General features: G+C 27.9%; 1 protein-coding gene across 1 annotated transcript; it reads right to left on the bottom strand.

The window, feature by feature from the left end:
• Positions 1 to 430: 430 nt before the first annotated feature.
• On the bottom strand, positions 431 to 13,051 carry LOC124930305 (probable pectinesterase 55). Its single transcript, XM_047470661.1, has 7 exons — positions 12,982 to 13,051; positions 12,017 to 12,155; positions 11,738 to 11,897; positions 11,446 to 11,649; positions 11,101 to 11,342; positions 10,937 to 10,997; positions 431 to 517 (listed from the first exon to the last, which is right to left on the bottom strand). Exons 1-7 carry the CDS (start codon positions 13,049 to 13,051, stop codon positions 431 to 433), a joined length of 963 nt encoding a protein of 320 aa, XP_047326617.1.
• Between the last annotated feature and the right edge of the window lie 734 nt (positions 13,052 to 13,785).

Below are 13,785 nucleotides of genomic sequence, written 5' to 3' on the forward strand. Positions count from 1 at the left end.
CATCCCCTTCATCTTATCACCCAAAAGACATTCAAGTTATAAAACCAAAGAAAATAGTAGATTCTACAGACCGAAAAGCCAATTAAAAACCGATCACATATCTTATTAACTATAACACCAAGAACCATACCTATGAAAAAATATCTTGAAGTTACTAAACTGTATTTGATTGATATTATAATCAAGAAAGTAAATCAATCAAAAAAAATTATCATTCCCAATTCATGATTATAGATCATTAACAATTAACTTTTCACCTCCTAATACTTCATAACTACCATTTTCTAACAGTTTCTTATAACTACTGAGGATGTTCTATGGCCTATCAAACCTGTAGAAAATAAATCATCCTCACTTAAAAGATGATAATAGAAAAGACATAAACAATTGTTCATAATAAGTGCATGAAAATTAAGCTCCAATAATATCATCACAATGTCAAATCAGAACATTGTGCAACAATTAGAGGGCTCAAATTCAGTGGCAGAACAGTCTCCCCATAGAAAATAGACAATCCCTAGTTAACATAGTTAAGAAAGTATTAACAATATGAGAAAAGCTTCGAAATTAAATAGAATATGTTTCTTTCCATTCCTCGTGAGCCACTTATTTCGGAGAAAGAAGAGAAAGAAGTTTTTTTCCTCCCTTTCCCCAATAAATCGACCAATCCTGCCTAATTCACATCTTTGTTGAAAAAATTTCTTTTGTAATTCTTTACATAAGGATTCAGAAAATACCGGATCCCCACCGACACAAGCAAATTGTTGATAAAACTCCAAAATGGCATTTTCTTTTGACCCAATTTTTTTTTTCTCCTTATCATTCAGAAAAGACAAAAAAATTTCAGGATAGCAAACATTCTAGTATAAATGTATCACCATGCTATTAAGTATTTTAATTTAAGTTCTTTTCTTTCTAAGAGGTGGAATAGAATAACCCGGTTGAAGCGTCTGCTCTTATTCCCATCGATATGCCCGACACCGAGGAGATTGGAATAAACTCGCTATAAAAGGGTATTTTCCCCGACTACGAATCCCACCCCATAAACTTCTCCCTTTAGCACCAATAGTAGATTGGAACCGAACTGTCTCACGACGTTCTAAACCCAACTCACGTACCACTTGAATCACATTTTTTACTAAATTAAATGGAGAACCCTTTTTACTCATAGTTTTGGTCCTACAATATAAAACCCTTGAATATGTTTTGAGTATAACACATGTTAGCATTATCATTAACTTACATCAACCAAGTTTGAATGAATTTAAAGATGTCGTATTTAGAATTATGGTAATTCATACACAAGTGATTTAACCTCTTGATAGACATAATATACTTCAATGATTTTATAAGACCTCTGAATCTACTACAAAGAGATAAGACAATTTAGGCTCGTTTTGTAAATTTGTCATAAAATAGAAATCGACCTTTTCCACGTTGTCTGTTGGCCCTTTTCCTCGGAAGAAATCCCAAGGAACCATGTCTATGATGCTATAACTTGCGATGAGATATTTCTGCTTCTTAGTAAAAACTAACATGCGAAAGATTTAGTTCTAAATATTGTATCTTTTTTCACCATCATGTTCAAATTATACAATACACTGATAAATGTGATCAGTTGGAGAGCTTTTATCCAAAAAATACAAAGAACATCAAAATCACAAGAAGAAAAGTGATAGAAAATGTATAATATAAATTCAAAAATGCCTTTTGTGATTACACACATGAGATGCAGCCATATTCCAATTAGAAGACATACATAGAAATGCTTCCTCACCACAGGCCTATGACATTTTCACGTGTCAATTCTCAAGGGCTCATTCGTTTGCCTCTTGCAAATACCCTAGATTCCCGGGTAAATGTAAATGAGCACTATCAAGACACCAACCTTGGTTAAGTATGGGAGAGCATTTATCTATCATCCGTTGAAAATAGGCTGACATCAACATATCACAAACAAACGAAAAGGCATATAAAAACAATATATAAGATAATCAGAGCCTTTATTTACCACAAAAATATTGATTAGATAAAAACATAGCGAGAAGATCATATAGAATTGGCGATTCAGATTTGATTAAACATTACCCCAATATAAATGATGCGAGCTAGTTAGCATTATGAAACCATCCGAATTAGAGCATCATCAGCAAATATCATCATCAACAAGATAAACAACATAGATGAACAACATATATGAACAAGATGAATAATAAGATGAACATGATGAACAATAAGAATAACGTCATCTACAAATATTATCATCGAGCATCCAACCTGCATTGAAGATGAACACAATTTTTTTTAATAAAGCTATAATGGAAATAATAACATAAATCACATGATATTAGAACGAGTTTTGTCCGTCAATGTGTTCGTCGGTCGCCGATGAGAGTAAAATTGTTCGTTTAAGGTTCCGTCGAGAGAGAGAACGCGTAGTAGAGAGAGAAAGGAAAATAACGAAATAAAAAAAAATTGAGAATTTATATAAAAAATGAGGGTTCCTTCACGTGACGATCCTCACATTCGCGTTACGTGATGGAGGTAATTTTGTCAAATTTTTTTAAAGTGGTCATCATCGCTATTTAACGTATTTAAGACCTTTTTAGGGTTATTTCGTCAAATTTCCTATCCCGTTCTCCTAATTCAAACTATATTTACATGATTCAAACTAAAGATCAAATTGGACCTACACATACTTTTTTAGACATTGGTTAGTTAATTTCGTAATTTAATATATACATTATCAAATGGTAATGAAATCTTCAACGAATAATAATAAATGATCAGGTGATATTTTCTCTTCTTTTTCGAACACTAAATTGATGGGAATAAGACAAGGAATATAAGGAAAGAATAAAAATAATCAAAATGAAGAAACAAGAACAACAAGGATTAATGATGGCAATTTGAAACCGTCTCGCATAACTGGACCGAATTGTCCTGTTTGGGGCGAGTTTTCTCTGGTTTGACCGGTAGTTGACCAGGGATGGGGCGAGGATGGTATTTGTGTCCCCTGCCCCGACCCGTCTCGATCATACTCCAATTTCGCATTAAACACTATACATACAATTAAATATATAAAATCACCAATATATTTATTTATTCTTTTTAAGTTTATTTCTTTATAATAATATAAATTTTCAATATATTATCATATATATTAAATAAAAAAATTCGTTTATATAATTTTATTATATATATATATATTAGAGAATAATGTATAAACGGTGCCCTACGGGGATTCCCCGAAACCGAATGGAGCAGGGATGGTAGTAAAAAAATCTTCGAAGTAAAAACGGGGCTGGGATGGTAAATACATTCTCTGCTCCAAACCGCCCATTGTCATCCATAACAAGAATCATCTATGTTCCTCCTTCAAGATAAATATTGTTTCCATTCTATCTCACCAAAAAAGTTGCTACTAGAAAGTTGGATGAGATATAACCGCCGATCTTAACATCTTCCCAATTATCTTTCATAATATATTACATAATATTACTTTTTAAAAGAAGCACTGATCTAATCTATTTGAACAATTTATTATAAATAAAATTTAATGTGTTTTCAGTTGGAATTTATGGGTTACTATTATAATAAATAATTGTGCGAATATCATCTTTTATATAAGTCAAAATAATGTGATCTAATATGAAATCATTTTAAAATAATGTAATCTAATGTGAAATCATGTTTATAGTCTTATGGGTGTATTTATCATGAATATAAAGTGATGATATTTAAGTGAAATGTCTAATTTTATGAAGAGGCTAAATTAGAAATATTCAAACCAAAATAGCTAATATTACGGTTATTTTGTAATGATATGGTCTCAATTTGAAATACGATCGATATACTCTTTGCATCCCTACAGAGAGAGAGAAACTAATTTAATTCCTCACACAGATAAATTAGGATGTAATTTAGATAAATTAAATAATTGGTATTAGAGTCATCCTAATTTTATTTTTGGGAGAAATTGTACCAATATATATAGATTTAATTAAGTGAGAAATTATATAATGGGGAGTGTATCATGAAAATCTTATAATATGAACATTAATAATAGGGATATTAAATTTTTTTAATTGTATTATTTATATTTTATATGAGGATTAAAACAATCAAACATGTCAATAAATTTAAAAATTAATAAAAGTAAAATTTAAGTTCATATTATAAGATTTTTTTTGAAATTTGGTTGAAGATTTTATTATGTATAATTTTATTTTATTTTCACAAATAAATTAAATTACATATCATTTATCAAAAAAAATTACATATTTATTCGATAAATTATATATTGTTTATTTGGGTTATATACAATAATATGACATTTAAATTCAAAATTAATGATATTATAGTTCATTAAATGATTGTATTTATTGATACAAATAATTACAAAATTGACAATTTTTATTGAAATTGATTCAATAAAATTTTGAATGTGTATTGTGTAATTTATGTATTTATATTATTTGATCCAAAGATTGATAATTAATTGATCGAATTACATAAATACTTGTGATGGTAACATGTAATAATTATAAAGTCTTATTTATGTGAATAATTATTATATCTAAAAATATATTTAATTATTTGAAATGTCTTATTATTAATGTTTGATCTTTATAACAAAATATTATTAAAAGTTAATATTACTGTCTAAAGATTTATTATTAATGTTGTGTTAAGTATTTTGAGATGTGATCAATTATAATAAGGATTATTTTAGATTTTATTTTGTTTCATTCTAACCTTTTTTATTTCTTTTTTAGGTACCATTTTTGAGATTCATTTATCGCTAATATGTACTATTATTTTATATTATTTCATTACTATTTATATTTTATATTTAGATTGATGATTTATGACAACAACATAAACACATGTCTTAGGAACAAAATGACACAAGCCTAGTTATATTTTAGGTCCTATGTGTGATTTTCATTGGTCGGGGCTAAAACCCTCGGTCCTGGGTTCGAATCCCCTCGGTTGAGGTTCGAGATTCTCGGTTAGGGTGCTAAAATCCTCCGTTGTGGCGCTGACTTCCTCGGTCGGGGTGTTGAAGTCCCTCGGTCGGAGTGCTGAAGTCTTTGGTCGAGGTTCGAAAATTATTGGTCGGGTGCGAGAATTCTCGGCCCTAAGTTAGCCTTTAGCTAACTTTGTCGGTCCTAAGCATGAAGAACACTCGGTCCTAGGTTACCCTAGGGATGATTTTCTCAGTCTAGGGTGCTAAGCAGGGCCAGCCCCGAGAGTTGGGAGGCCCCCCGCAAATTCAAATTTTGTGGCCCCATACAATTAAAATAAATTTTATAATTGTACATTTTATAAAAAACAATTAAATATACAAATTAAATATATAACAATATTAACTAGTGTAAAAAAATATTCCAAAATATATTTAAAAAAAAATTAATATAATAAGTTATAAACGAAAAAAAATATACCATAATAATTTATCAATTAACTAATATTCGGATATAACAAACATACTCCTCCTTGAATTTTTTGAGGCAAATTTTCAATTTAGTCATTATACTCTAAACACTGTTTTCAGTTGATATCATAGTTAATCCATTCGTGATATATTGTGTTTTATATCTCTATAATGAAAAAAATTATAATAAATATTTTAAAATAAGAAGAGATTATGAAGATAAATATAAGAATAAGAACAAATAAAAAAATTAATTTAAGAGCATTAAAATTAACCTCAAAGATGATTTTCACAATTAAGGTTGGATTTATGATAAAAATTGTATGCACCTTAAATACACCTTAAATAATTGTGCGAATATCATCTTTTATATAAGTCAAAATAATGTGATCTAATATGAAATCATTTCAAAATAATGTAATTTAATGTGAAATCATTTTATAGTCTTATGAGTGTATTTATCATTAATATAAAGTTATGATACTTAAGTGAAATGTCTAATTTTACGAAGAGGCTAAATTAGAAATATTCAAACCAAAATAGCTAATATTACGGTTATTTTGTAATGATATGGTCCCAATTTGAAATACGATCGATATACTCTTTGCATCCCATCAACAGAGAGAGAAACTAATTTAATTCATCACACAGATAAATTAGGATGTAATTTAGATAAATTAAATAATTGGTATTAGAGTCATCCTAATTTTATTTTTGGGAGAAATTATACCAATATATATAGATTTAATTAAGTGAGAAATTATATAATGGGGAGTATATCATGAAAATCTTATAATATGAACATTAATAATAGGGATATTTAGATTTTTTTAATTGTATTATTTATATTTTATATGAGGATTAAAACAATCAAACATGTCAATAAATTTAAAATTAATAAACTTAAAATTTAAGTTCATATTATAAGATTTTTTTTGAAATTTGGTTGAAGATTTTATTATGTATAATTTTATTTTCACAAATAAATTAAATTACATATCATTTATCAAAACAAAATTACATATTTATTCAATAAATTATATATTGTTTATTTGGGTTATATACAATAATATGACATTTAAATTCAAAATTAATGATATTATAGTTCATAAATGATTGTATTTATTGATATAAATAATTATAAAAGTGACAATTTTTATTGAAATTGATTCAATAAAATTTTGAATGTGTATTGTGTAATTTATGTGATTATATTATTTGATCCAAAGATTGATAATTAATTGACCGAATTACATAAATACTTGTGATGGTAACATGTAATAATTATAAAGTCTTATTTATGTGATTAATTAGTATATCTAAAAATATATTTAATTATTTGAAATGTCTTATTATTAATGTTTGATCTTTATAACAAAATATTATTAGAAGTTAATATTACTGTCTAAAGATTATTTTAGATTTTATTTTGAGATGTGATAAATCATAATAAGGATTATTTTAGATTTTATTTTGTTTCATTCTAACCTTTTCTTATTTCTTTTTTAGGTACCATTTTTGAGATTCATTTATCGTTAATATGTACTATTATTTTATATTATTTCATTACTATTTATATTTTATATTTAGATTGATGATTTATGACAACAACATAGACGCATGTCTTAGGAACAAAATGACACAAGCCTAGTCATATTTTAGGTCATATGTGTGATTTTCATTGGTCGGGCTAAAACCCTCGGTCCTGGGTTCGAACCCCCTCAGTTGAGGTTCAGGATTCTCGGTTAGGGTGCTAAAATCTCTCGATCAAGGTGCTAAAATCCTCCGTTGTGGCGCTGACTTCCTCGGTCGGGGTGTTGAAGTCCCTCGGTCGGAGTGTTGAAGTCTTTGGTCGAGGTTCGAAAATTATTGGTCGGGTGCGAGAATTTTCGGTCCTGAGTTAGCCTCTATCTAATTTTGCCGGTCCTAAGCATGAAGAACACTCGGTCCTGGGTTACCCTAGGGCTGATTTTCTCAGTCTTGGGTGCTGAGGATTCTCAATCGCAGGTTAGCCCGAGACTAGTTTTCCTCAGTCTAGGGTACTAAGCAGGGCCAACCCCGAGAGTTGGGAGGCCCCCGCAAATTCAAATTTTGTGGCCCATACAATTAAAATAAATTTTATAATTGTACATTTTATAAAAAACAATTAAATATACAAATTAAATATATAACAATATTAACTAGTGTAAAAATATATTTCAAATATATATAAAAAATATTAATATAATAAGTTATAAACGAAAAAAATATACCATAATAATTTATCAATTAACTAGTATTCGGATTTAACAAACATACTCCTCCTTGAATTTTGTGAGGCAAATTTTCAATTAAGTCATTATACTCTAAACACTGTTTTCAGTTGATATCATAGTTAATTCATTCGTGATATATTGTGTATTATATCTCTATGATGAAAAAAAAATATAATAAATATTTTAAAATAAGAAGAGTATTGAAGATAAATATAAGAATAAGAATAAATAAAAAAAATAATAATTTAAGAGCATTAAAATTAACCTCAAAGATGATTTTCACAATTAAGGTTGGATTTATGATAAAAAATTAAGTTATTAAAGATGAAAAACGGCTAAAATATAAACAATATAATTTGGGTTAGTGATAAAAAAGTGATATAATAAGAATAAATACAATATGAGCCTAATATTAACTAATATTAAGGATAAAAAATAATAAAATATTTAATTGAGGGAGAAAAAATTAATAAATTATTATATTAGATATAATATGGAGAGAGAAAAAATTATTATATTATTATATTATATATAATAGAGAGAAATAAGTAATATATATTATTATATAATATGGAGAGAGAAACAAATATATTATTATATATAATATTGAGAGAAAAAGTTAATGAATTATAAGGAAATAAATATAAAAGATTTAAATAAATATAAGAGAATATTATATTATATGATAAAATATATTTTATAATATATAATTAATAATAGAGATAATAATATTATATACTAAAAAATTGGAAGATTTGGAGGCCTATGCAAATGCATAGGTTGCATTGCCCTTCGGCCGTGCCTAGTGTTGAGGATTCTCGGTCCTAACTAAACTTGGGCTTGATTTCCCAATCCTCAAGAACATTAAAACTGTAGGTTTTGAAGTTTTGTTTGAGGCTCGACTCCTTTGATCGAAGGGCATGAGAAACTTCACAAAGCTCCCAGGATTATTTAGAACATCATCTTGACGTTTCATTCAATTGGGATTAAGTATTATTCAACCAAAACATTTTGTCACAAAAACATGTTTTTGGTTTTTGGGCTTTGATGAAGTGTAAGAAGATTGTCAATAACTTTCTTATACTTCATATCATTGAATGAAACCAAAACATGAACACTGGCGGTTCATTTTGACCAACTCAAAATCTGAAATTTTTATTTTTGATCCAACATGATTGAAATGTATTAGAACCAGTCCAAATAGGTTTTCAATATCATTAAAAATATGTCGGTAAGTTTTCTGGTTTACTGTTATTGAGTATTAACTCAAGAATAAAAAACCCAATTTTAATTTCTCAAATTCAAATTTGGGAATTTTTAATTTGAGTTGATCGGGTTTGACTTCAATATAGGGCTGCAAATGAGCCGAGCCGAGCTGAAGATTGTTGGAGCTCGAGCTCGACTCGATTAAGTATTTATTAGCTCGACTCGAACTCGAACTCGAACGAGCTTATAAATTTGAGCTCGAGTTCGACTCGACTATATTACATCCTTATCCTTAGTACTTACTTTTATTATATATATATATATATATATATTAATATATTTTTTTTTATCTTTTTAATATTATATATAACATATTAGTTATTATATCTTTAATATTTATTTTTATTATATATAATATATTAATCTTTATTTATCTCTTTCAATATTATTTATAATATAATTTTATTATATATATAATATATTAACATTTTTTTTTATCATAAATCGTTTGTCAATTTTTTTCTATCCTCAATTAGTGTTTTTTATATTTATTCAACTCTATTTATATAAACATAAGTTTCTTCTAATATATGAAGAAATTATTTAAAAGTAAAAATAATAACTATAAAATAAGAGATAAAACAAATTTAATTACCAATAGGATTTTGTAATAAATTAATAAGATGTGAAGATTAAAAAAAGAAGAAGAAAAAGAAGAGTAAAAGAAATTGTGAAAACTGAATAAGAAGTATATAAAAACTAAAGAAGAAAAGATAAGAGAAGAAAAGATAAGAGTGACAAAGAAGAAGAATAATTAAAGAAGAAGAATAACTAAAGAAGAAGAAGAATTACTAAAGAAGAAGATATAAGAGTTATTGAAGAAGAATAACTGAATGAAGAAGAGATGAGAGTGATGAAGAGTAACCGATGAAGAAGAAGAGTGACGGTATAATATGATGAATGAAATATATATTAGAAATTAGGGTTTTATTTTAAAGATTATGGGCCTTCATATTGGACTTTGAAGAGAGAGAGAAATTAAAAAAATATTGTGTAAAATTTTAATATTAAATAAATAAAAAATATTTAATTATTTTAAGGCTCGAAAAAGCTCGACAAGCCATCGAGCAAGCTTTATATGGGCTCGAGTTCGACTCGAACAATAAACGAGTCGGCTCGAGCTCGACTCGAACTCGGTCAAAGTCAAGCTCAAGTCGAACTTTGTCCAAGCAGCTTGCGAGCGGTTCACGAGCGACTTGACTCATTTGCAGCCTACTTCAACATGAAACTCACAATATTATTCGTTTCAAAATTTCCAATAAAGCGGGTTTTCAATACGGCAGGATTAAATCATTTGAAGAGAGAAGTGTTATTATATTTATTGGCCATGTGAATGGGTAATTTATAATATCATAAAATTACATACTATAATTTAGAAAAAGAAATATTATACCACTTATTTATTTCCCAATATATATATATATATATATATGGTGGTTTTTTATTTTTCTTCTTACAAAACTTTATCAAACTATCCAAATTTTAGGGATTTATTAATTTTATAATATATATAAGTGCTTGACGTATTTAGTCAAGAATTTGGAGTTTTTGTTGAAATTACTTTATTTATATCTTAAGTATGTAACCAGTTAAGAAGAAAATTTATTACAAATATTATTAATTAGAATTGAATTCATACCAACAATATTATAAGGATCCGTTAGAACAGGGGTCTCAAAGATCAAAAGCATTTACAAATACACCATAGAACAACCAATTCATCATTAATGAAAAATGGACCAAATTATTATTCAAAGTAACATAATAAAAAGGGAAGGTATTATTCAAAATACTTCACTTAAAAAATAAACCCAACTAGGAATTAAATGTAGTAAATTTAATAATGTTAAAATATTTGTATATGTTGTTAAGAAAAGTGAGTTTGGGCTATCCATCCATCTCTGTTAATAAAATTATTTGATGTATATTGTGTCAAATCGGGACTCTGAGAGCTCTCTATCTTTGTCCAAGGCACCCGATTTGAAGTGTTTGCACCTATCCCTTGACAACCTGCCTCCACATAAGTAAAGTTCCTCCTATAGTCACAAAAACAAAATGGTAATCGTATATGAGATTGTAAACATGAATAAACCACCTTTGTGTGTAGAAATGAAAAGGAAAACAAAAATGAAACTCAACTCTTCTCCCGGGTGAAAACCATTATCCCATCCTAAAGGAGTCACAACCGAACTAAATGTCGAATTAATGAAAACAACTCTAGAAAATGATCCATAAGCTCTTCCGAGGTATGCTTTCCCAATACCACCAATATTACAACCCTCGAACACAAAGCCATTTGAATCTTGTGCTGATCCTCTTCCTTGTGCAGTAATATAGCCCAGAGAAATTGCTCCTCTCCCATTTACTTTTATGTTGCAGTTCTGTCGCAACACAAAAGGATTATTATTCCAAAGTTGGGCAATATATTATCTATCACATGTTTTTATTTACACAAAAACAATACAAAAGTTATATAATTGGTACCTTGTAAACCGATTGACCATAACCCCAAATAAAATCAGCCACTCCTTCAATGTAGCATGACCGAAAGTAATGACGACCCTGAAGGTCACAAAGTGTGTCTTGAAAACCAATAAATCCACAATTATAGAAGGCTGCTTTGTCTCCGGATAATATTACTGCCAATGCTGGTGCAAATTTGGTGGTTTGTTTTATATTATATGAATTCTACAAAGAATTACAAAGATTAGTTGTTATAATTCAATAATTTATTACATATATCTTGTGAGCACTAATCAAATAGTTTTAGTCTAACCACAAATGTTATGCCCTTAGCAACAAAGTTGTTGGCAGATGAGCTAAATGTGGCACTTGTGCCTGTAGATTGATGATCATCCCATGAGATTATCGTGCGAGATGAGCTGCTTCCATCTAAAAATATGTATTCTTTCTCGGCTGAGATTGATACCTTTTCACTGCATCAAGTCAATGAAAAATGAGTTTCTAATATAAAATGTAAATAATATGAAATATAATGATAGATGAACTAGATGTTTCTTACTAGTAGACGCCTGGATTGACGATAATGTGAAACCACTTATTATTTCCGTCCGGAACAGAATTAATCGCACTTTGAATCGTCTTGAATTGACCTTTTCCAGACTTATCGACGACTACCGTTGAAGTAAAATTATAGGCAAGATTAGAACTAATGAAGAATGCCAACACTAGAACTATTGAAAACAAAGAAAAATAAGTCATTTTGTGATTTGTGATCAACTTTGTGAAGCAACCAACAATCATTCATGAATATATAGGTGAAGCGTCTATTGGTTTTATTGATGAAAGTAAATGGTTCATTTATTTATATATCAAAATTGATGTCATGTACCATAACTAAAATAAATGTTAATTGCTTTGCTTCATTTATGTCTTACACTTTTATTATTATTATTATCCATCTTTAATATTATTATATATGGTAGATTTAGTTAATAGATATTTTGGAATAAAAAAATTTATAAAACTCATTTATAAAGTTTCTTTTTTAGCTATGAATAAATTTTAAGTTTAATGTATGTATATGATATTTTTGTTTCATTTGACTTAGAAAAAAACATAATTAATATAGTAATATTTTTAATTAGAAATATGATAATTAGCATAATTATATATCTTTTATAATTGGAATTTTTTTTTTATATATTTTTATAAAAAGGACATCAAAATATAATATTACCTGAATTTATATCTTTCTTAATACTTTTTTTTGGAAAGCATCTTTCTTACTACTTTATTTAATATTCTTAGTATTTTATTTATTTTTAGTGTTTAATTATGTTTATCAAATTAGTAGATAATATTGGAAAGAAGTTATTAATTATGTTAAAAAAGCAATCATAATTCCATTTATTAAAAATGAATATTTAAAATTTATTATATAATACAGAGAGGGAAATTTGATGAAAGGACCTTAATAAAGTCCTTATTTGAGGAAATGCCGAGCGCCCAGTAAAATTTGCGGAAATGAACACTTCCTATGTGCTATGATGAAAATACCCCACCGCATCTTGCAACGCTGCGTCGCGTAACGCGAAGAAACCCTAATTCGTCGCAATGGTTGTCGCATCACGCAATGGCACAGACGCGTCTTGCAACGGCACAGTCGCGTCTCGCGACAGCACGGTCCCGTCTTGCGACATCACGTTGGTCACGCGATAACACACTAGACAAATTAGGGTTCTGTCGTTTCACGCGACGCAGCGTTGCGTGACATGATGGGGTATTTCGTCCAAAAATATGGAAGTGGTAATTTGCGTATTTTTTATTAGGCGCTGGTCATTTCCCCAAATTTCCCTAGAGAAGAGACTAAAAATAATATTATAATTAGGTGAAAAGTTAGTTGAACTAATTTTTAATAGAAATAAGAATAAATAAAATTTTAATAATTATAAATATATGCATTTAAATGCGGTTTTTTTTCCATTAATTTTTGGATAACTTTTATAAACTTTGTCTTTATTGAGAGTCTTTTAAAAGTGGCATGTTTAAGTATATATATATATATTGTTTCTAAACAGGCTAATAAATATATAATTAAATATTATTTTTTTACGAAAAATGAATGTGCAATTATAGTTTGAATCTTATATTATGTATGTTAAAATTTAGAAATTAATATTAAATATATCTTGTAAATTAGGTTATTATCTATTAACAATATTACTAATATATTTTATTTTTTTTTCCATAAAATATATGTATTACATTGTAATTTATAAGAAGATTCACATGCAAATTAATTGATAACATTTACTTAAAAGTCAATTACAAATATGGATAATTGAGACACCAACCTTTATT

This window comes from Impatiens glandulifera, chromosome 3 (genome assembly GCF_907164915.1).
Source record: "Impatiens glandulifera chromosome 3, dImpGla2.1, whole genome shotgun sequence".
Taxonomy (NCBI): Eukaryota; Viridiplantae; Streptophyta; class Magnoliopsida; order Ericales; family Balsaminaceae; genus Impatiens; species Impatiens glandulifera.